At 49.5% G+C, this 25,140-nt stretch overlaps 1 protein-coding gene across 3 annotated transcripts in view; it reads left to right on the forward strand.

Annotated features, from left to right (window-relative positions):
* The window catches only part of FRMPD3 (FERM and PDZ domain containing 3), an 84,179-nt gene that overhangs the window by 20,718 nt on the left and 38,321 nt on the right, over window positions 1–25,140 (forward strand). For 2 of the 3 annotated variants that reach the window (XM_049704346.1, XM_049704348.1), the window contains exons 2-8: window positions 1,611–1,765; window positions 4,747–4,849; window positions 8,442–8,487; window positions 15,535–15,639; window positions 19,085–19,192; window positions 21,979–22,110; window positions 23,801–23,920. In XM_049704346.1, coding sequence (XP_049560303.1) covers window positions 1,642–1,765; window positions 4,747–4,849; window positions 8,442–8,487; window positions 15,535–15,639; window positions 19,085–19,192; window positions 21,979–22,110; window positions 23,801–23,920 — 738 coding nt within the window. In that variant the 5' untranslated portion in view covers window positions 1,611–1,641. Of the gene's footprint in view, window positions 1–1,610; window positions 1,766–4,746; window positions 4,850–8,441; window positions 8,488–15,534; window positions 15,640–19,084; window positions 19,193–21,978; window positions 22,111–23,800; window positions 23,921–25,140 lie in introns of those variants that run through there. The other variant, XM_049704347.1, reaches the window with a different exon arrangement.

Here is a 25,140-nt window from a genome sequence, read left to right on the forward strand (position 1 = left end):
AGCCTGAGGCCACCCTCACTGAGCCCCTGTCCTGGGAGGGTCCCTATCCAGAACACCGGCCAGCCAGGTTCCAGCTTCCAAGTGACTTTCTGTTGAAGAGTGACCATTTGTCTTACCAGCATGAGAGGGAAGGAGCCAGTTTCTGAACTCATCTTCAGCAGGCTTGACCTCATCTTAGCAGCTCCTTCCACCTCCCTCAGGGGCACCAGACAGGGCCCAAGCCAGCGTGAGTGCAGCCAGAGTTGATGTGGTCGGAGTCAGACCAGCCACAGTCCGTCTTCCTGCCTGAGTTCTTCTGTGAGAGAGACAAGCCCGGGACTGTGAATTTCTCTCTTATACGATTACTCTAAACCTACCGAATCTGCGTCCTGATAAACAACCTAATTGCTTACAACCACTTGCTCCCGAGGAATCTGGGATTCTTCGCTAGTCAACAATCACTCTCACAGTGTCAGAACCTCCCACTTCTTTTCCAAACCTTACACTAGTTTGATTAATTAGCTCCTGGCCCTCTGTATCTTGTTCACAAGGGCACTGCCTGGAAGCTTAATTTTTGAGAATATACACACCTAGGCTAGGAAACTCAATCCCTTTTATTAGGCCAATTCAGGGGGCTGAGGCTCTGGGCCTCTTGGGTCTGGTCCGCTCTCTTCTACCTCCACCTGCCCTCTCCTGCCTGCTGGCCATTCGTTCCCCTTTTTGCCTCTTCCCTTGCCCCTGCACACAGTGCCTTCACAAAGCCCAGGGTCCCCCACGCCCTCACCCCTTAGGGCTCTTCATTCAGATAGTGAGCTCAGACCCATCCTTGGCTTCAGGATGCTTCACCCTGGCCCTTACTGTAGACCCTCTGTAAAGTCCTAGTGTAATTCCTAAGCTTCAGTAAGTTGCGCCGTCAGCATCAGGAGTGCTATCTATAATCTCCCCCGAGTCCTGAGGCAGAGATTTCTCTTCTCCCAGCTCGTCTGGGTTCGGTCTTCCGGCAGCCACAGGAGGCAGCTCCCCTTCTTGCCCATGGGAGCCGCTCTCCAGCTATCCCATTAGCTGAAATAAGCTGGCGTTATGCACGGTTGTGTAGGTGCGGGTCCTCCACATGAGCCCGTTTGTTTACATATGGCATCTCAATAGTTTATTTTTATATATAACCTAAGGGACATTAAAGTTTAAGATTACACAAGGACTTCCTGAAGGTGCTCCACATTCTGAAATGACTTCACATTCCTTCCCCACTTCCTTGCCTGTTTTGTGGTCCCTTCCCTCAAGGTTCTGCTTTCTCTTAGGGAGTTAATAGCCACTTCAATGGGTGATAACCTTTTGAACTAACTAGCTGTTAGTCCTTTTTAGGACTGACTCTAATGTCAGGCTCCGTGGCGCCAATTTCCTCTGTTGGCCCTGGCCCTGTAGACAAGTGGCTTCTCCTTTCTAGACTCTTCTTTCTCCAGTCTGAAATATGAGGCAGTCCTCACCTCTGCTGGTGCCGGAGGATGTAGGAAGTGATGTGCGTGAACTCCCTGGTGCCATGGGCAGCACCCTTATCGGCGTCCCTCCCAGCTGCTTCTGAGGCTCAGTTGCCTTTGCGTCTTGTTTTGCTCCCGTCTTCCCCTTCCCCTCAGTCATGTGATACAGGAAGAGAGCGCAAATGATATGGAATGTGAGCAGCTGCCAGCAGAGACGCTGCGACAAGTGACCATTCACCGGGACCCTATATATGGCTTTGGCTTCGTGGCCGGCAGTGAGAGGCCTGTGGTGGTGCGATCTGTGAGGCCAGGTAGGTGTCCCTCAGAGTGTCCCCGTGGCCCTGGCTCCTACCCCCCAACACCCACACATCGCCCCAAAGAGCAGAGCACCCGGGTATACCGTGTTGCCAAGGAACTCATGAAGAGTGGGTGAAGACTTGCCAACCAGTACCTGTGTGACGGAGCTAGGCTTTTAAGACTTACCCACACACACCACCGAGGCTGCTTGGGCTCTAGACAGAGGCTGTAGCTGATGGTTTAGTAGGGTCTGGGTCTTAATAAAACTTCCCTTTGCACAGAACCTTCATAGGAGAGCCATACTGCCTTGGATGAGGAATACTCATCCGATTCAATTCAACAAATATGTATTGATCGCCTACTCTAAGCCCAGCAAGGTTATAGGGAAATACAAGACAGAGTTCCTGTCCCCAAGAATCTAGCCATCAGGCTCTGGAGACTAGTACACGTTCATGAAATAGGTCATCCATTAAAGACTGGAGTCAGGATATAGACCATAGGTGGGAGAGGAGAGTGAAATCTCTGAATGCCACAGTGGCAATACAACACCTACCACTGAGGTAGGTACTACTGTGTGCTTTACATCATCTTGTTCAATCCTCACAGCTGCGCCCACAAGGTAAGTAATACCATTCCTATTTTACAAATGAGGAAACTGAGGCATAGAGGAAGGGAAATGACTTGTCCAGGGTCACTCTGCTAGGAAGCAGCAGAGCTAGGATTTGCACTTAAGCCTGTGTGATGTCATGCGGGGGGAGCAGGGCTTGAATGGGACCATGCGGGGTGGACCAAACGAGAACCCCACCGGAACTGTAAAGCCTGCTGTCACGAATGAAATGGGAAAGGGCCTGAGCACTGTTTTGTTCTGAATCTTGCTCGGCATTGACAGAAAAGACAGACCGAAAGGAGCTCTATTCCTGACTTGCTGGGCCTGAGGCATTAGATGTTTACAACAGTTTCTCGCTCTGTCAAGAGGAGCAGCCGGAGTACAAACTGGTCTAGCAGAAATTTGATGAATTTTGCAATCCTCCAAGGAAAAGAAAAAGATTTTTGTAAGCTCGCTCTTCAACTAGAGGGCATAAAGTAAAAAAGCAATTCAGTACAAGAGTTCATGGCTGACCTAAGGCTCCCGAGTCAGTCATGCAGTTTGGCGAAAGGTTTTTGAGTCTCTGATCAGAAATCAAATCTGTCCTGGGAAAGAGGGACCCAGATAAAACTTAGTAACAGACCACCAGGAGCCCCTGGTTTAACTCCAGAGGAGACAGAATTCATAAGGTTGCTGCAGGTGGTATGAGAATGTAGAAGAAGGGGTTGGAAAGGTGGAGAGAAGGAAAGCCACAGGGGAGACCACAGGAGGCCACGGGGCCGGCAGGCTGATTGCAGAGAACTTGTTTTTGAGAGAGCAAGAAAAGAGAAGATGCATCCTATAGAGGAACAGTTATGGTTGAAGAAGCCAACAAACCATTCCGTGAAAATAGTAGTAAACTGAGCTTACGACTGCATCAGAGACCAAGGCTTGTGATGGAGATTGAGTTCCATGAGGAGCTCCTCCATTAAAAGGAAGGAAGGAAGGAGGGATGGATGGATGGAAGGAAGGAAGGGAGGAAGCAAAGAAGGGAGGGAGGGAATAGGTAGAGTGGCCTCTACCTAAAAGATTGGCATAATTGGCAGAAGTAGATAGGAGGAATGAAATGAGTTGAAGGAATTGTCCCTTGGAGGATATGATAACTACCATTTATTGAATTCTTACCAACATCAATCAGCTGTTTTAAGTGCTATACATTCATCATCCCATTTATCCTCCCAACATTCTCATGATGTTACGTTTCCATTTCACAGATGAGGAAAGAAAGATTCAGAGAGATTAAATGTCTCGTCCACAACTAGTGAATTGCAGATATGAGGTTAAGAGTCTGGGCCTGGCTGGCTGGCTGCAAAGAGTGGACTCTTCACCACCATGCTCCCCATTTCTGAAGTCACTGTGCTGTCAGGAGACTGGGCCTGCTGGCTGAGCCACACTTAGCACACAGGCCCCACTCTGCAGAGCCGCTGAGCTGTGCTCAGGTGACACAGTGGCCTTGTTGTTGTTCATGTTTGTGGAATTTGCGCAGCACACTTCTTTGTAGAGAGAGGAATAGTTGGGATCTGGCCCTTTTGAGTGGATCCCAGTAAGCGTCCAGGCTGGTTTGAGAGAGGCATGTCGTTGAACATCCCTTTCAGGTTTGAGTTAAGCTGGGTCCAACTTCTCGTTCTCCCTGAATCTCTAAAAAGCTTTCCTCCAAGAAGGTCTTTGTTAAACACCACGAGCAGCATAGCCCGGGGCACCCCTCAAACCCACCCTTCACCCCAAACAGGAAGGTAAGGCCCTCAGGCAGGTCTGCTTTCTAAACCTTGACAGTAGAGATGGGAAGGAGGGAAAGGAAATTTCCAAGTGTCTGTGATTTAGGGTCTATGCCTTGTTCCCCTCATTTCTTGGAGAGTAGCATGTCTCAGAGGTGAAAGAAAATAAACCCTTCAGGTCTTTTAGTCCATCCCCTTGTCTCCAGGCAAGTGAGCGCCTACATCCTTCCAGACCAGTGAGTTTGGATATTGTTCAAGTAAGAAGATTCCTCGCCCCCTCCCATCACCTGTAGCCCCTCCAATAGTCTGGAAGCCATTCTCTGTGCCCAAGCAGATCCCTCCTGGTGAAACGGAAGTCTGTGCTCCTCTCTAGACCCAAGCCAGGAAGCACACATGAACCTCGTCTGAGCACCAGGCCTTTGCTACCACACCACTCCCAGCCAAAGGAGGGCCACTCCATTCTCTTTCTCCAGTCCTCTGCCCTCCATCCACAACAGGCAGCAGTGGCCCGGGGCTCAAACAGTGGCCCTGCCACTGGTGCCACGCGGCCCACAGCGTCGCCTGCACCCACGTCAGCTCCCTCAGGCAGTGTCAACTCCCTCCCACCCAGGCCTGCGCTTTCCCAACCCTCACGCCTGTCTCCTCTCCTCTGCAGGAGGCCCCTCTGAGGACAAGCTCCTGGCTGGTGACCAGATTGTGGCTATTAATGAGGAGGACGTGAGCGAAGCCCCCAGGGAGAGGTTCATAGAACTCATCAGGTAATAGGGCCTTGGCAAGAGCTGAGTACGGCCCTCCCCATCCCACCAGTGGCGTAGCCATGGCTGCCACAGCTCTCCCTGGCCCTGAGAGAGGAGCCCTCCCAGGAAGGGCAGCCTGAGCCAGGGTTCCTGGCTACGCAGGACATCCGGGGCCCAAGGGCCCTCACACACTCTGGCTTAGCCTCGTCCAGTGATGTGAGCAGACATCACCGCTCACATCACTGGACAGCCTCCTGCCAGAGCTCACCTCACCTCCCTCCACCCAACTACTCCCCTTACCCATGCCCTTTGGTTTTCAACTTGCTGTGCAGTAAGTGACCAATGAGAACAAGTGAGTGACCAATGAGAACAATGAGTGACCAATGAGACAGACCAAGTGAGCAGTGAGAACCAAACAAGCCATTCAAAGGACATTCTGAGATAAGTACAATGTGACCAAGTCACTGTTTCCCATCCCCCCCCTAAAAAAAACACAAGAAGAAAATCCAAATCCCTGGCCAGTGGGTTGAAGGAGGGAACCTGCCATTGTGGATTTTGCTCACAGTGTGTGTGACCCCTTAGTGCCCTCCCCATATGGGGGCAGGTGAGAGAGAGAAAGGGGTGTTAGCAGGACCACCACCCTCTGTCCGTGGAGTAATCACATTGACTTTTCCTCTCCTTTACCTCTATACACACCAAGCCACCACATACCACTCACACACACACACACACACACACACACCCCCCACATACCACACACACACACACATCATGCACTACAAACATGCCTGCTCTCTCACACACACACACCACATACCACACACACACACACACACCATGCCGCTACATACCTTCCCACACACACCATGCCACCACATACCACATACATACACACCATGCATACCACATACTACACACCCACCCACATGCACACCATACACACACACACACAAAACGTGGCACCACACACACACACACCCCCACATACCACACACACACACACATGCACTACAAACATGCCTGCACACACACACACACACACCCCCCACATACCACACACACACATCATGCACTACAAACATGCCTGCACACGCGCACACACACATGCACTACAAACATGCCTGCACACACACACCCCCCACATACCACACACACACACATCATGCACTACAAACATGCCTGCACACGCGCGCGCGCACACACACACACACACACATACACATACCGTAGGCACTCCCACATGCCCACCACATGCACACACAGCACCCCCACGCCCCCTTGCATACACGTGTTGATAAGGAATGAGATGGTAGAGACGATGGCTCTAGATTCCACGGGCTGACCTCAGTTTGGAGGACCTGGGCTGTCTCCCCTCAAATGGAACCCTGTGCTCGCTCTTCCGCTCTCCCTCTCTGCCTGCTGTAGTCTGTTCCATCTCTGCGTCCGTCTCCTCAACCCTTCTTGATTTGGAGTGTTTCCATCCCACTTGTCTTTCTTGTTCTCCCAAAGCCCACCTGCCTCCAGACCCCCTCCCTCCCCTTCAAAGGCAGAGGAGCGGTACCCCCTTGCTAGCTCTGGAGGGGTTTGCAATACTCCCTCCTGAAGTCCAGAGCAGGTCTTCCTTTACATGCTCCCCCTCCAGCTTAATATCGTGGAATGTGTCTGGTCCCTGATGACCCTTAGTTTGTCTCTTCTCCAAGTTCAGTTTGTCCATTGCATTCCCCCACTCTCCACCCTTCACCCTTCACACTCCACCACCACACCAATATGGGGTGAGTTCTTTCAATCCCATCAGGGTATACTGGCGTTCTTTCAGGCTGACCCCTCGGAAGTCTTTGCTTTGCTTCTAGTGGATATCTTTGCACCCCAGAACAAGGTAGCCTGATTTTGTGAGGGAGCCCAGAGCATTTTCTGGGTCAAGACAGAGCTCACTCATTTGATAACCTCAGGGGCTAGCAGATCATTCATTCATTCAGTAAATATTTATTATAATGAGTGTCTACTGTGCATGAGGCATTGTTCTAGGCACTAAATATACAGCAGTGAATAAGCTAGATGAAAATCCTTGCCCATTGGAGTTTACATTCTAGTGGAAGGAGACACACCATAAGCAATAAACATGATAAATAAGTATTGTACAGTATACTAGAAGTTGATGAATGTTATTGAAGAATAGAAAGGGGATCAGGATAAAGAAGATCAGGAATGCTGGGCACAGGGGTGCAGAGTGCAACTTTAAATAGCACGGCCAGTGTCGGCCTCAATGAGGAGGTGACATTTGAAGAAAGACTTGGAGACTTCCCTGGCGGTCTAGTGGTTAGGACTCCATGCTTCCACTGCACAAGTTTGATCCTAAGATCCTGCATGCCGCGCAGCGTCGCCAAAAAAAAAAAAAAAAAAAAAGACTTGAAGAAAATGAGGATGTTAGAGAAGGCAAGAAGAACCCAGCGTAAAGGCCCTAAAGCAGGAGTGTGTCTGGTGTGTTTGGGGAACAGGGGAGAAGCCAGCGTGTGGAGTGGGGTAAAGAAGGGGGAGAGTTGTAGCTACTGCGAGGACTTTGGCTTTGCTCTACATGACATGGGGAGACGTGGCAGGGGCCAGAGTACAGGAGTCACATAATCCGATTTACACTAGGCACCTGCCCTGGTCAAGAGACAGGATTTTCTATGGTGTTTTCCCTGGAATACAACTCCTTCCTTCCCCTGGGAGCTTCCCAGACCCTGCAGATGATTCATCCCTGGACTCTGCCTCATTGAATATGGGAAATGGTCCAAGTCCTTGAGCTGGGAGCCTTGGCCTTTCTTGAATACCCAGAATCAAGGGCATCTTGACTCTGCTTCCTGAACACGTTTGTTCCCAGAAACATTTGAAAAAGGCCAACAAAGAGAGGGGAAGCTCCTTCAAGGCGAACTCTTTCCATTCCTTCAGTTCTTTTAAAGGATTATGTATTCCTGGAAGAGAATTTTCATACCTCACAGCTTGTTGGATCATTGGCGTAATTCTTGTCTGAAGAGTTTCAAATTCTTCATCCTTTTGAATATTTGCTATCTGGAGAGTCTTGCCTTCCATCTGTTGCTTCCTGGCTCTCATTTTTTTGGTCCTTCAATTAAAACAAATCTGCTGAGTATGAGTCATGATGACCAAATGACCTCCTTTGGGTTTTTCCTTTCAGTTTCTCCTCTTGCTTAAATACCAAATTGCCAATAATCATGGTACACATTTCCCAGGACTCTGACTGTGCTCCCTTTGAGTTTCATAATTCAGGTCTTTAGTTTTCCTTGAGAACTTTTTAGTCTATAGATAAAATTGCTCCTAGGGTTTGAGGATTTCTACAGAGAGAATGTGAGAAGGAATATTAAAAAAGACCTGAAAAATGACAACCCCAGAGATAATGGTAATACCATCTTCAGACGCCTGTGAACCTATATGTATGGTGTATGTCAGCCGCCACAAATGATGGCAGGCGAGGCAGCCATGCACATATTTAGATTGCCCTCTGTCCTAATCCATGTACCTGAATGCAGCCCAGGGGAGAATTCTGGTGTTGCTTCTTGTGCTAGCTGAGTACCCAGTGCATGATACACTACTCTCCTGTTCCCTCTTCTCTCTGTAGGAACGCTAAGGAATTCATCGTTCTTACAGTTCTGCACACTCATCAGGTGAGTGAGCCTCTTTGCCATCCGCCCTTCCTCCTGACTGAGACAAGAGTATCCCCATATCGGAAAGTTATAGCCATGGGAGAAGGGGAGGAGAGAGACGAAGACCAACATTGTTGTGAGCCAGGGATTTAGGAGTGAACTTAGAAGCATACTTTCGGAACATCTTGTCTACACTCACATCCCAGACTTGAGGATTTTGAAGGACTACACAGTTCTTTGTTCTGTCTTGTGCTCTCTGCTTTGCCCCACTTAAGCTGCCCCACCCCTGCCCCAGTTCCAGACATATTTTCTACCTCCTTTTTGCTGTGCCCCATCAAAAGTTCCCTGTCCAGTGTCCAATTCCCTTAATCCTTGCAGATGGTGGATGCTAATCTTATTTATTCATTCACAGAGGTGTATACTAAATGGCCTACAATATGTGACACACAGCACTGTTTTGGGGGATTTACTGTAAAGTTGCTGGGGAGGTACAGTTGGACAAACAGGTTCATCTTTGTCCAGGTTCAGTCACTAACTGGCTATGTGACCCTGCGTGAGTTAGTTCCCTTTTCTGAACCTGTTTCGTCATCTGTAAATTGAGGGATTTAGACTAGAACAGTGTTCCCTGAACTTGCCTGATCATAATAGTCACCAGGACTGTTTATTAAAAGTGAAAGTCGGGCTTCCCTGGTGGCGCAGTGGTTGAGAGTCCGCCTGCCGATGCAGGGGACACGGGTTCGTGCCCTGGTCCGGGAAGATCCCACATGCCGCAGAGCGGCTGGGCCCGTGAGCCATGGCCGCTGGGCCTGCGCGTCCGGAGCCTGTGCTCTGCAACGGGAGAGGCCACAACAGTGAGAGGCCCGTGTACTGAAGAAAAAAAAAAAAAAGTGAAAGTCCCCAGACCCTTCTTCTCAAAAGTTGAAATCAGAAGGCCCAGTGTCCATTGCTAGGTCACATCCTTTTAGTCATCTTAACTCAAATTCACAAACCCGGGTGCAAAACTTCTGCATGCAAAACTCAGAGCCCTCCTCCCACCTCCAGCCTAGTTGTCCCTTTCCAGTGTCCCCAACTCTACCCTGCACCCCAGCACTTATGTCCCAACCCCATCCCATAGCCACAGGGGAGGTCACATCTGTTGGGGATGGGAGACGTGAAATCAGAGGAGACTTCACAGAGGAGGCTGCACCTGAGCTCTACCTTGAGAGATGGGGCAGGATTTCCCAGGCACAGATGGAGGGAAAGGTTATCCAGAGAGAGATGACATTTCTGTGCAAAGTGAGAGGCATTGCATAGATGCAAGGCATGGGCTCACGAGTCTGGAAGACGGGGTTCAAATCAAACTCTGGCATTTACTGCCTCTCCTCATGGCCCCCAGCCATCTTCTGTGTCAATGTGAACCACACACACAAACATACACACACGCTTTCTGGTATTTAGGCCTTTCTCAATTCCAATTCTCCTGTCTCAGGGCTTGCAGGCTCCACCCCTCAGTGGGTGTTACCAATAGGCCCCTCCCTCCCCACCTTACTGCACATGATTAGTTGCCTAGTGGGCAGTGGGCAGTCAGCCCTCACTCCCCAATCACCTGCCATGAAAATGGCTACCAGTTCCCCCAAAAAATGATGCTTGTGCCGTGGTTGGAATTTACCTCTCTGATCAGAGACCCATTGTGGGTTACTTTGTTAGTCAGGTCTCCTCAAATGTCTCTTCCTTGTACAAACCTTCCTGGACTATCCTTTCTAAGATAGAATCTACCTGCCACTATCTCCTGATACTGCTTAATTTTCCTAGCAGAGCTGAAATATTATATTTTTTTAACTTTCTGTTTTGAAATCATTGTAGATTCACAGGAGGTTGCAAAGCTAGTACAGTGACATCCTCTACCATGTTTCTCCCAGTGGCTACATGTTACATACCTACAGTACCATATCAGAACTGGGGCACTGATGTCAGTACAATGTGTGTGTAAGTTTCAGTGTCACTCTATCACATGTGTGGCTTCGTGTATCAACACAGTCAAGATACTGGACAGTTCTATCACTGAAAGGATCCCACATGTTGCCCTTTTATGGTGCCCCTACTCACCACCCTCAATCCCTGTCAACCACTAGTCTGTTTTCCATTTCTGTGATTTCATCCTTTCAAGAATATTATATAAATGGAATCACAGAGTATGTAACCTTTGGTGGTTGGCTTTTTTCACTCAGCACAATGCCCTTGAGATTCATCCAAGCCATTGCTTGTATTAATAGTTTGCTCCTTTTTATTGCTGAATAGTATTCCATGGTATGGATGTACCACTGTTTGGTCATCCACCCATTGAAGGACATTGGGGTTGCTTCCAGACTTTGGCTAGCCCAGGTTAAGCTGCTATAAACATTCATGTACAGGTTTTTGTGTGTGTGAGCATTAAGTTTTCATTTCTCTGGGACAAATGCCCAAAAGTGTGATTGTTCAGTCATATATTAAATGTATGTTTAATTTATTAAGAAACTGCCAGGCTACTTTCCAGAGTGGCTGTATCATTTTACATTCCCATGAAATATTATACTTATAGGTGTTTATTGTCTGTCTCCCTCAATAGAATGTCAGCTCCACGAGGGTAGAGGCTGTGGTTCACTGCTGTATCCCCAGCGCCTGGAACAGCAGCTGGCATAGAATAGGCACTCAATAAGTATTTGTTGGAGGAACGAAGGAAATCCAACTTCCAGCCATCATAGCAAGCTAAACTAAAACTAAACTAAACTCAAGTGTCCAAACTTAGGTGCAGAATGAAGAGCCTAACATCCCCCTGCATCTCTGTCCCAACTCTCATCCCAGTGCCCCCAACACCCCTTTGTCCCCCAGTTCTTATGCCCCCACTGCCCATCCCATGGCCTCTTTGCCATGGCCAGGCTGCTTTCCTTCTCTCCTTTGTACATTTCTTAGTTCTCACTGCCCTGCAGACTTCTGTCCTTGAGACTCATGTCTTCCAAACACCTTTGCCTGACTAACCTCAACGAGAGTTCCTAGTTCATTCATTTGTTCACCAAACATTTACTGAATGCTTACTATTCTAGGCACTCTTCCAGGCTTGGAATATGGCAGTGCACAGGACAGACATGGTTCCTACTCTCAGAGAGCTTACATTCTAGTTCTTGGCCTTGTGCTCTCTAAACCCTAGAAACATTGAAAAGTGGGTGAGCACATATACACAGGAGTGTATATTGTAAAAACAGGAGTGATAGGTAGAACAATTAGCAACCTGTACAGGAGGGGCCTTCCAATCAAAATGTAAGCCAGCCACAGGCACTGGAGCATAGTCTTACAGGCCGTCTAACTGTGCCAGGTGTTAACCCTTTAGTTGATCTTTTATAAAGAGGTCCCAGGGGAGAGGTCAGGTGGCACCCAGGAAGCTTAGGGCGCTGACTACTTACCAATCAGTGGGAGAGAATCCCTCAATAGTTTACAACACGTATGGCCATACCAGTGCATCCCAACCAAATGTCAGCCTTGCATACACGTACAGTCGATCCTCAGTATTCACAGATTCCGTATTTGCAGATTCGTCCACTGCCTAAAATTTATTTGTGACTCCAAAATCCATACTCACGGCAGTTTCCTGGTCATTTGCTGACATGCACACAGCGTGAAAATTTTGAGTCTCCCAATGCACATTCCCAGCTGAGGTCAAACAAGACGATGCTCTGTCTTCTTGTTTTAGCTGTCCTGCAGAGCCGTCCAGAGGATGGAGATGGTAGGGGGCAGTGCAGTGTAGTGCAGGAAGCTCCAGCTCTGGGGACAGTTGGATGGGGTTTGAATGCCAACTCTGTTAATGGGGCAGCTTCAGGCAAGTCACAACACTTCAGAACCTCATTTTCTCCTGGTGAAATAAAGAAAATCGAATCTACCAGGATGAGTTGTTTTTAGAATTTAAGATTATAATCTATGTGAGATACACACGCACACACACACACACACTTCCCCATATTTGCACTTTGAAGATGCTTTGGGACAGGGTGACCTTTGAGAGCCCCTCAAGTCACACTGCAAGACAGGTGTCACCTGTGTCGCAGCATAAAGCTAGACATGACTCTGTGACATGTAGCAGAGACCAGCTGGCAACGAGTGAGTCACCATCAGTGATCAAGGCTGAAGACCGAGAATAGGATGGAGTCTTAGAAACCAACAGGACAAGGGTCAATGAGGAATGAGGCACAAACAAGCTGAAAACAGCTGTACAACAGACACTGGAAATGACTGTAATCCTTGAGGATAGCGAGGAGGCTGTCCCCTCTCCATACGTGATACCTAAGAGGGTACCAGTTAGGGTTCTTCATTTGTTCAAATCCATTCACTAGGACCAAGGTAGAACCAGACCAGTGAACGAAAGACCAGGAATGGACTTCCAGCTTCAGTCCGCTGTGGGGGATGATGGCTAATCCAAGACTCAGAAAATCTGGGTTCTGTTTTTTGCTCCACTACTCAGTTATTTTGATGCATTGAGTAAACTGTATCCTCTTCCCTGGCCTCCGTTTCTTATGTAAAAATGAAGGGTGGACTAAATGGCCCATTCAGGTCTCTAGACATGCCTCATTCCACACTGTGCACGAGGGCATTCGATGACGGATGATCACAGAGAAAAGAGAGGGCGGCTGTCAGGTAGAACAGAGTTCACCTACCTTGTGTCTGGCACCTCCGGTGTAAATGTGACTACTGTGGAGACAGTCAAGCAGAGCTGCCTGAACAGAAGTACAGATCCTTCTATCTTGCCCCCTCCCTTTGCTCCTGCCACAGCCCACAGCCTCCACCCAAGATTTGAGCACCAAGTTGTGCAACACAAAGGCATTTCTCGACTTCCATGAACAATCAATACTGTAATCACTTTCTGCAACGATCTCCAGCCCTGGATTTCCTTGTGCTATATTGTCTGCTGCCAACAAATTGTCTCTGTGGCTCAGGAGGAGAAGTCTAAGGTTCCTTTAGCTCAGTGGTTCCCAACCTTAGCTGCATTTTGAAATCATCAGAAGCTTAAAAAGATACCAATACCTGGGCCCCATCCCCAGGAATTTAAAAATGTTTTAAAAGCCCCGGGGTTTTTTTAAAGCTCCTCCCTCCGGTGTTTCTGCCCTCTAGCCAGCACTGAGACTCTGGCTTTCTGCAGTCTGCCCTCTGTGGGGAGTGAGATTGTCGGCTCCGGAAGAGAACACAGCTGGGACCAGGGCCCAAGAGCTGACGAGGACATTTGTTGCTGGTGTGTCTTTATCTTAGGGCCCTGCCCTCCTGTGGCTGATCTAGTAAATGAATCCCAACCGCAGCGTTAATGGCAGAAAATAGCTTAATGTATTGCCTTCCCAGCTGGTGGGGACCCTTCAGGGCCTTCACACAAAGGAATGCTTGATTGTAGCGCTCGCAGGCTCCACGTCAAGACTGGTAGGGGAGATGGTTTGAAGGAGCCCCAAGCCTGATTTCCCCCTTCCTCATCTCAGTAAATGGCATCTCCATTCTTCCAGCTGACTCCTCTGTCTCACCTCCCACAACCAGTCCGTCAACATAGCATCTTGGTTCTATCTTCAGAATCTAGCCAGAATCCACTCACTTGGGATCATAGCGCCATTATTACCATCTTGGCCCAAGCCTCCATCATATTTTAAACTGTATTCCTGCAGTAGACTCCGAACAGACTCCTCTGGCTGCCACCCTCCTGTACTATTTTCCACACAGCAGACAGAGGCATCCGTTTTAAATGCAAGTCAGACCCTGTCTGCTCAAAACCCTCCTGTGGAGCAAAATCCAAAGTTCCTGACACGGCTTACAAGGCCCTACGTGATCCAGCCCCCAGACTCCTCTGCGGCTCCCCGCTCAGTCATTCCGCTCCGGCCACACTGGGCTTCCTGGCTGTTCCCCACGCACCCCAGTCCTCCTCCCACCTTAGAGACTTTCTTGTTCTTTCTTCCTGGAAGGCTCTTGCTCCAGATGTCCTCATGGCGGTCTCAACCTCACTTCCTTCAGGCCTCTGCTTAAATGTCACGTCCTGGAAGAGGTCTTCCCTGACTGTCCCGTCTAAGATAACACCCCGGCCGCTCCCCACCCTCACGGCCTCAGTCTCTGCTGTAGTCCCTCACTCTGCTCGATTTGTCCTCGTGTCCTTATTTGCTACCTAAGAGATTTTTCTGTGTTTATTGTCTGTCTGTCTGTCCCTGCTAGGATGGGCGCTCCCTGAGGCCAGGGAGTTTTGCCCATCTTGTTCACTGCTGGATCCCTCATCACCTGGAACTGTGCCTGGTACAGAGTGGGCCCTCCCTAAATTTGTCACACGGATGAATAAATGCCCCCAAAGACATGAGGGTGCCCCTCACCAGGACTCCTGCATTTCCTCACATCCACGGCCCACCCAGGAAAGACTTAGTTTCCAGCATTTGCTAACCATGCGTCCTGCTGAATTTGTGGGAGCTTTCGAAAACTGGAGAGCCTAGCTGATTGAGCATTTCTTATAGAATTGGATGAACAAAGTGGAGAGCCCAGAACTAGGAAGCCAGGACACCTGGGTAAAATCCCTAATGGCTCTACTCCCCAATAGTGTAGAAATAGTGGAGAAATCCTTTTGGAGGGCTAGGCCTCCTTTCTTCCACATCTAAAATAATATTTTCTATGAGTCTCCATCCTAGGGGCAGGGCATATCTTTGAAGTGAATAAGATTATTTCTGTAAATCCTTTGCGATGTTCATATTCAGATGTAATAAAAACCACCATTTAGGTATATCTCACATTAAGAAAATCAAATATATAAAACTTCAATGCATGTTATTACAAAGAATTTTTGCAAACTCCCCTAGGCCTAGAGCATTAATAATGGGATTCAACTTACTCCAATTCGATTCATGCCCAGCTTACAGAGAACATACCAGTCACCTAAGGAAGCACTTAGCACATTGCCTTGCACCTAGTAGGGAATCAATACTTACTTATTGGCTTATTGATCAGCAGGGCAAAGGGTACCCATACGGAGACATCTTAAGTCCCATGCAGCAAAGGTCAGGTTTTTCCCAGGGATGGAGAACTCACCAGCCCTCTCTGTTCTTTTTCCAGTCCCCCAAATCCGCCTTCATCAGTGCTGCGAAGAAGGCCAAGCTGAGATCCAATCCCGTGAAGGTCCGATTTTCTGAGCAGGTGGTAATTGGAGAAACAGATGCAGTAAGTGCAGCTTCGGCCTCCTCCCCGCGGCCCTTGGCCAGAGTCGGCCTGGCCGTCGAGGTCTCGCTCTGGGCCAGTTGCTCATCTGCTGCTCCTCAGAATGGACGGCATTATGATGAAGGGGTTGGAGCGGGGACCTCGGGACTCTGGGTGGGTATTGAGTGAGGGGTGTGTGGCATCCAGAGAAGCCCTGGGCATTGTGGGGAGAAGGGATATGTATCAATACTCTCAGGATCCTCACGGTGCTTCAAGAAATTTCCGTCTCTAGCACAGTGCTCCATAAACATCGTTTGGCTACTTGAAGGAAGGAAATAGTGGTTTTCTGAAGAGGTGGTGACATTGAGCTCTCTTCACATTGAAGTGATCCCACAGCTCCAGGTCTCAATTGGAGAAGACTGTGCAATGAAGGGTGAAGCAGCCTGGGGGAAATGATATAGACTCATTAAGTCACAGAGCTTTTAGTAGGCACCGGCTGTGTTCCCAGCGTTACAAGGGATGCAAAATAAATGCCTGTTCCCTGCCTCTGGATACCTCCCAGTGATGTTGGGAGTACAAGCGGCTCAGACTGAGACAGTATAGAATCCACTGCAGGGTGGTATGATTTCGAGGAGCAGGTGATGCTTGACCGCCCATGCCATGCAGCGGCCAATCTGGGGGGTCATGGCCAGCCCACTCTTTCGCACCGCTTTGTGGGGTTAACGTGAACTGAGCCATCTGTTCCAGATAAGCAAATGAGAAGAGGTGGGTGGAGCGCAGAAAGATGTGTATTAAGCGGCCATGGATAACTCCGAGTCCTCTAGGAATCCGCAGAAGTTGGTGATATCCCATGGGGGTGGGTGAGGGAAGGACAGCCGGAGCTAACAGGCACTGTGTGCATTTACAGGTTGTCCTGGGCTGGGCTCTCGGGAGGCCCGTGGCATTTCTGTAGTGAGGAACAGCTGCAGCTGAGACAGGCTAGGAGGCCCAGCCTGAGTGGAGAAATCAGTGGGTTGCCAGGCACCCCTATAGTTCTTTGAGGCAGAGCCACCCAGACGAAGGGATGGATAGAGGACAGAGGTGTCTTCCGTCTCCATTTCCCTGACTCTCATACCCAAACTCCACCTAGGCCCTCCTCCATCCCTGTTCAAGGAAGGCTGTGAAGCCCAAGTGACAACTGGGCCCCATTGGCTAAGCCATCGGAATAATTGGTGGCTGAGCTCTGTGTCGGTCACAGAAGAAGAGGTTGAAGAGAAGCCGGGGCCAGTGAGCAGAGAGGAAAGGGAGCGGTGTGGAGTCCTTGTGGATCGGAGTAAAGCAGATCCTGAGGTCCAAGTCACTAAGGGGACATCTGTGTCCTGAACCCTTGAACACCCAGAGGAAGTGAGGCTTGAATTTGGAGAGTACAGATAGGTACAACCTATCCCGTCTTGGCATCACCGAGTAACCCACCAAGGCCAGGCCACCCAGTGAAGAATCCCTCCTCTCCTCCCCCTCCCCTTCTTTCCCTCCTTTTTCCTCCTCTTTCTTCCTCTCCCTTCCCCACTCCCCCTTCCTCACCCATGATTCCCCTCTCCACATGTCACATCTAGCCACAGGCAGAAGCCGGCCCCCACTGCAGACCAGTCTGCACATAAATGCCCCAGTGTAGCTAGAAGTCCCCCAGGGTTACTCGGTCGCTCCAGGACAGGCTCCCGGACAGGCCACCAAGCATGGTGGAAGCTCTTGTCTGGGAGAGACACAGGGATCAACCTTCTCACTCTCGCTGTGCTCAGGAAATGATGTCACAATACACCCCCACCACCACCACCCCAGTGTGGACCGTAGCAGCTTCACCACCGGTCAGGTCCCGGGGGGAGTCCAGGCCCAGGTGACTCCCAGCTACCCTATCATCCCTTTCTCTTGGTGTTCCAGCGCTTTATTAAGTAGCCAGAGCAAAAATAAATCCTGTGGGTGTTCCTTGCCAGCTTTATTTTTAAGCACGATCAATTAAGTAATTATCTGAGTCCAACCCAGTGTGCTAAATAAAACCAGCCACCGCTGAGCGTCATCAGCCTGGGAATCCGGGGCCTCTGGGCTTGGCGGGAGCGAGGCGTCTCGGGATCAGGGAGAGAACCGGGGAGTCACTTTTCCAACTTTAGATCCCATCACTCCCCACTGTGGCTTGACTCCATCACGAAATGATCTGATGTCACGATAGCACCACCCCCCTCCTCCTACCACACCCTGACCCAGGAGGACTTGCTTATGTTTTCATACTTTGTCCGTGACAGTCCCTAGATCTGGACTGTTCTTGTCTGGCCTCTCTAATAGTCCACGCCTGCCACCTCCTTTAAAATCAAAATCCAATTCACCTCATCTGGGAAACCTTAGCTATCTTATACCTGTTGGTTTGATTTGGTGTTATTGTTGTTCTCTAGTGGATTTGCGTATGTGTGCCAGGTCACTACTAGTGTAAGGCTAGACCCTGGTCCTCTGCGCTTGCTGTAGCCCCGGGTGTTCGAAAATGGGCTTTGGGGGCTTCCCTGGTGGTCCGGTGGCTAAGACTCTGTGCTCCCAATCCAGGGGGCCTGGGTTCGATCCCTGGTCAGGGAAGTAGATCCCACGTGCCATAACTAAATGATCCCGCATGCCGCAGTGAAGATCCCTCACGCGGCAGTGAAGATCCTGTGTGCCGCAACTAAGACCCAGTGCAGCCAGATAAATTAATTAATTAAATATTTTTTTAATGGGCGTTGCCAGTGGTTCTCAATCAGCGTCAGTACCGCCCACTCTCAAAAAGCTTTTCGGAACATCTGAGGGTGTTTGGGGTCATCCCAACGATTTGGCATGTTATTGACATTTATTATCTCAGAGTCAGAGACGCTAAATGTCCTGCAGGGATTACGGCAGTCCCTGAATGATGAGTTGTTAGAGGTATGCAGGCATGAAAGAGCACTGTGGGTACCGGGAATGGTAAGATACGACTCTGGAAAAGTAGGCAGGGGCCAGGTCACAGAAGACCTAGGATGCCTTGAGGGAGGGAGACTGGCAGAGCAAAGGCATGGACATGGAAGTGATCTCGATGTGTGAAGGGCCAGGTGGAAAGGCAGGAGTCAGGAGATAGGAGCAGGTGAGCGAGGCAGGCTCCTAAGGCCTTCCATCAGCCCTTCAGAGTGTGGTGGTCTCAATGGGCCAAGCCCCCTCTGAGCTGTGGAGCTTTGAGCCACAGTAGACTGTGGATGTGCAGTGACATCGAATGAAGGGTGAGCTTTGGATATGGCCCAGTGTCTTCTTGGAGAATTCGGTTCTGGTCTCCACGTTAACATTATCACTGATGGGTTCTTTCTTCTGTATCTCTGTCCTTCCATACCTTTGGTTCCCTGTCTCCTTCACTCACTCCTTTCTCTTCCTTTCCACGCCCCTCCTCTGGCTTCCCTCCTCCTTCTAAATGAGTCCCCCTCCTTGTCCTTTCCCTGCCTGTTCACAGAAGATGATGAAGAAAGAAGCTCTTCTCCTCATCCCCAATGTCCTGAAGGTTTTCTTAGAAAATGGGCAGATCAAGTCGTTCACGTTTGATGGCCGGACCACTGTTAAGGTACCCACAGGGTCTCCTCTCCCGGATTGGTGTTGTCCTCTCTTAGGAGGTGCTCTCCTCTGGAGCACACACCACTGCTGGTCCTTGGGCTCCTCTGAGTCTGCACCAAGCTGCTTGCTACCAGAGCAAGGTGGTCTTGGTCTTTGAACTCCTGCTTCTGGGAGCACCCTGTTGCAAAAACATACAGTCCTCGGATGACTGTGGTGAGGGAAAGTTGAATGCCCGACTGTGTGCTAGTGACTGTTTGTGTGTATGTGTGTGCGTGCCTGCACGCATGTACACGTGCATGCATGTGTGTATGCATGCATGTGTGCACACATCTGCTAACTGTTTCGTGTCCATGTTACACTGCGTCCTTCAAGGAGTGCTTAGGAGCTAAGGAGTATGAAGATCATTAAACCATTTATAAAGCAAAAGTGATTTAAATGGATACAATAACACCTACGCAAGTTTACACACAGAAATCAACAAACCATCTCTCAGGAGATTAGCTTAGCCATGGCTTGCTTTTTAAATACCAGCCAGCTCTTAAGCACTGAACCAAGATTTGAAAAGTCCACCAACAGTCCCTTTGGCTATTCCTTTCCCAGGAAGAGCAATTAATGAGCTCTGATTCTTAACGGCTCAGCCAGGCATCTAGAAGTTGTAGTTATTCCCTTAGTCCTGAGGAGGAGAGGCGATGTACTATTAACCCTCAGGTTCAGCTCTGCTCTGGGATAGAAATATCTGCTCCTGCTTCTTCTGGATTCTCTCCAGAAAGAGAATGCCATCCCCAGAATGAATGTTTCCATGCAATCAGTGCTGCCTGCCCAGAAAACCCACCTTGGCCCACGAATGTCCTGAGGTGCCCCTGCTGGGGCTAAGACAACCCTATAAATAAAGCAAGCCCTGGGCCAGGAAACTTTCCCTAAGAGGAGTTATCAGGTGTTCAGAATTGGCTTTGCCAGCGGTTCTCAGCTAGGGTTGGCACTGTCCCCTCCCAGGTAGTTTTTAGGAATGTCTGAGGGTATTTGGGGTCATCCCCATGGTTTGGCATGCTACTGGCATTTGGCATCTCGGGGTCAGAGATGCTAGATGTCCTGCAAGGAATGGGACAGTCCCCGAATGATGAATTGTCCTGTCCAAAGTGCCAGTAGCGCCCGAGTTGCAAAAGCCTGGGCCTAACCCGTGTTGATTGAACCGAGAGTTTCTTAGGAAGGCTTAGGCCTGGGTGGGTCCCCCAGGGGACTTAGGACCAAAACACACTCCTTAGGGTGCCGCAGAATGGTCTCTTGACTATCGAAAGTTTCCGTCTATGGGAGGGACATTGAAACTAGGCCACCCAGGGGTGTCCAAGTTCCCCTCCTCCAGATGTGGGTATCTCTCTGTGTCAGAATCCTCCTTTGTGTTAAATCATGGACCGGTATGTCCGTTGTCGATCTGTCTCCACACTGGAGCATTTACTCCTCTCTTTCCCCATGGAGGCTCCTCTGAGCGTCCTCCCACCTCACAATGTCACCGCTGTTAGTGCTTCCAGGTAGCCCCAGCCTTCCAGGACAGCAGCGTCCCCTGGCTTGTGACCTTACCATGACTTCAGGGAGGGTGCACTGGCTGTTCATTGGAACTTGGACAGGCTGCCAGGCCGCTTGTCCCAGAGAGGTACCTGGGTGAATTGACAGCCTGGCATGGGAGCTGTTAGACTTGTAACACCGGTTGGCAATCACCAGCTTGGCCGTCCACAGTCCCAAAGCAGCCGAACTGCAGAGAAAATCTCATCTCTCCCTGCCAGCACTTCAGCAACACTGGCGCCTCTGTGACTACTTGGATAATACAAAGAGATATTCTCAAGTACCCACCAATTTCCAGCCTAACATTTGAATAGCTAAACAGCTGTCAATGTTCACTGAGGGGCTTGTTTGGCAACCCTGGCTGGAAGGGAGCTTCGCATTCCCAAGCCTGCTTCTTTCCAGCCTTCGGGGGCTGAGCGATGCCGATTCTACGAACACACACGCTGGAAGCCAGTGTATGCTGAAGCCACAGCAAATAGATGGTAGAAGTCTCAAAACTGACATGTGGGCAGCCCCCATGGATCTGCTTCCAGACACCCTAATATCAAGAGTAGGGCAGCGGAGCAGAGTGCAGAAGTAGTCAAATTCATGACTGTACATAAAACACATGACATTGTTCCTCTGCGTGGATGCATTTTTCAAGTTGCTAAATTGATCGTCTCTCAAAGCCAGCTAAATCAAAGATGAACATTTTGCCAGTAACTCCAGTCATTCAATTTAGGTTATGAATCCAGAAATCGTCTACTTTTTAATCATGTAATTGTGGCTTTGGCTTTTGTTAATTCCTAAGTTGCCGGACAAACCAGAGTGAACGTTCTGACTCATGTGAGAAGCTGAGGGAAGAACCAACACAGTGCCTGGCACTTAGGACACACTCAGGAGACAATTTGTTGAATGAAAGGAGAGAGAGGGGGAGGAAGGGCCATGACCTTCTTTTGCCATATGCCTGGCCCGGCCAAGTTCAGAAATACCTCCCTCCACCCCCTGCACCTGTGGTGTTCCCCAGGGCCCAGGCCTCTGAACAGCACTCCTGGGTCATTCTCCTCATCCTGGAGCGCCATGCCTGGGCTACCATAAAGGCCAGTGTCTCTGTCTGGCCCACTTTCCCAGCCTCAGCCTTCTCCCCAGGACTATCTTTCTGGATGTTCAGTCCCCGTCTCCCATTTTGGGTCCTGTCCTGCTTAGAGTATCTTAGAGCTGGAAGGGATCTCTCTCTCAAGGCTCTTTTGTCTTCCACAGGATGTCATGGTGACATTACAGGACCGGCTTTCCCTGAGGTACATTGAGCACTTTGCCCTTGTCCTTGAATATGCCGGGCCAGAACAGAACCACAAGTTCCTGCTTCTCCAGGACAAGCAGCCCCTGGCTTATGTAAGTAACTCCTTTGTCCTGGCCTGATAGCTTTGCAGATGGCCTTTAGTAGAGAAGAGGCCACCAAGTACTCTCCTTCTGGAAAATTCATCATGATATGCTCAGCCAGCTCCCAGAAGTCCCAATTCTCAATCAAGATCTTTATGACCCACCCATAGAGGCCTTTTCAAATGTCTCTTGGGAATTCCCTGGAGGTCCAGTGGTTAGGACTCTGTGCTTTCACTGCCAAGGGCCCGGGTTCAATCCCTGGTCAGGGGACTAAGATCCCACAAGCCACACAGCACAGCCAAAAAAAAAAAACTCCGTAAAATGTCTCTTGTGACCTAAGAAAGGCATGACAGTTGTTAAGTCTTGGCGGTCACTAGTGGGGAAAGCATGGGGTGGTGATTTACCGCATGCAAGACTGAATTGAGCAGTGTCAACTCCACTGTCTCCTGGAGGTCCTGCTAGACTTTTCCTCCTGTGAGGGGAAACTTTACCTTCAGGGTGAAGGCTGTAATATGGAAGGATGAGCGAGTGGAGTCTAGTGAGACCTCTGAGGCTAGGACACATGTGGGCTGGGAACGGGCTGGGTGCGACCAAGCATGGACAGCATGTCACCCGTGTCAAGTTCCAAAGTAGAGTAGGAGAAAGTGTCTTATCTTCCCAGCCTCTGGAAAAAGGCCAAGGAAATCCAGGATTGCTCGATAGTATTTTACCAGTGGTGATGCACCATGGAGAGCAAGAGAGGCAACCAGGGCCAATCAGTGTTCCCAGGGAGTGGGGACTTCCTTCCCTGGTGGTCCAGTCGTTGAGACTCCGCGCCTCCAATACAGGGGACGGGGGTTCAATCCCCGGTCAGGGAACTAAGATCCCACATGCCGCGTGCCGCGACCAAATAAATAAATAATTTCTCAGTTGCTTTAAAAAAATATATATTCCCAGGGAGGGAGGGAAGGAGTTGGAGAGGGACGGCTGGGAAGAAATGTCTGAAGGAAGCGAAACAAAAGCTGAAATCAGACACGCAAAAATGAAAGGATTTAGGAAAGAAGAATTCTTCAAGTTTAGCTCTCAGCCAGATGCAGTTCAGAGACTCACAGGTTCCCACCTGTGAAGGAAAGGTGGGTGTCCTGCCTGGAGGGAGGCCTAAGCGCCCCCCCACCCCTCAAGGGGCCTTGTGGATCCAACTGGTCTCTTGTTCCAAATGGGATTTTTAAGCATTTTTATTCCAAAAAAATCTCAAATATACACCAAAGTAGAAGGAATTGGATAATGAACCCTCATTACCTATCCCAGCTTCAGCAGTTACTGGGATATTGCCAACTTGTTTCAGCTACACCTCCAAATGGGATTTTAAGTCTTTGATTTGCTTTCTCATAAGCAACTTCCTTTGCTTGAGGCTGAGCCCCTCTGCAAGGCAAAGGCGTTAGCCCCGCAGCAAGAAGAGTCAGAGAAGTTGCCAGGAGCCCTTGCTTCCTACCTCATGTCCTGGGCCTTAGGTTGTTGATAAAGGCCAAGTCGTGGATAAGTGGTTCGAAAACTCTAGTCACTTTGGGTCAGAAGGGCAGAAAAGACTTAGCTCCTCATCACTTTCCCCAGTGGTAATTGGAATCAGCCAGGCCCTGCCTTGAAGAGCCGCCGAGCTGACTCCTGGCACCCAGCCACTGATCCCAGCTCTCTCTTCCTCCCACCTCTCACCCCTGGGATTCAGGTAGTGCAGCGGACACACTATCATGGAATGAAATGCCTCTTCCGGATAAGTTTCTTTCCCAAAGACCCGGTGGAGCTGCTGCGTCGGGATCCTGCTGCTTTCGAGTACCTCTACATCCAGGTAGAGTCTGGCTTGGGGATACACAGACAGACAGACCAATGGACAAACAAGCTGGCAGGCTGTTCTGCCATCACAATGAAGTCGCTATGTAAGTTTTTCCAACCTTCAGGTAGCTCTGAAGGCTCTCTTATTTTCTGCTACCACTGTAGGCCATGGTCAAGTTGGTTGGCCTGGCAACCTGAGCTGGCTCTGGCTCCAAGTCTTGTCTGTTTGTCTAGACAGATCTTATCAGTTTTCAGGAGGAAGCAACCCCAGTAACTCTGGCATCTTCACAGCATACCCTGGTTTAACAAGTGCATTTGAGTAACAGGAGGTCCCAATCCCCAATCCCGAGCTCCACGAAGGAGATGGTTCCCAGTTCAGTTCATCCAGAAACGTTTGCTGAGCACTTCCTCTGGGCCAGGCCCTGTGCTAGGTGCTGACAATCAAGGTGGTCAAAGAACTATCCTAGATCGCTAGAGCTCATAGGCAGATATGTGCACAAATAAAGGCAGTGTGACAGGCACGCACCATGAGGATGGCAGGGTACAATGTCAGTAGGGGCACTCAGGAAGCAATTTGCCAACTCTCCCTGGGAGGGGCACGATGCAGGCTTCACAGAGGAAGTGATGCATGCGTGCTGTTAGCCTTGAAAGATGAGTGGATGTTTGCTGGGTGCAGAGATGGATGTTTAGTTCAGATAGTTTGGAATTTGGTGACAGGACCTTGTCCACCCTCTCTCTCCCCTCTGTGATGATGTGTTCAGCTGTCTTCCTTTTCTATACTGAACAGCTTTAGTGAGGTCTAATTGACGCACGGCAAACTGCACGTATTTAAAACGGCAGTGTGATAAGTTTGGACATATGTTTATATCCACGAAACCATCACCGCACTCAAGATATTAAACACATCCAACACCCCCAAAAGCCTCCCCAGGCTCCTTTGTAATTCATACTCCCATCTCCAGGCGGCCACCGACCTGCTTTCTGTCACTGCAGATTACTTTGCGTTTTCTACAGTTTTATACAAATGAAATCGTACGGTGTGAACACTTATTTTGATCTCACCTCTTTCACTCAGCATAATGGTTTTGAGGTCCACCCATGTTGTCGTGTGTATCAGTAGTTCATTCCTTTTCATCGTTGAGTAGTGTTCTGTCGTATGGATGTATAAAAATTTCTTTACAGTTCACCTGCTGATGGACATTTGGGTTGTCTCCATGTTTTGGCTACTACAAATAA

This window comes from Orcinus orca, chromosome X (assembly GCF_937001465.1).
Source record: "Orcinus orca chromosome X, mOrcOrc1.1, whole genome shotgun sequence".
NCBI lineage: Eukaryota > Metazoa > Chordata > Mammalia > Artiodactyla > Delphinidae > Orcinus > Orcinus orca.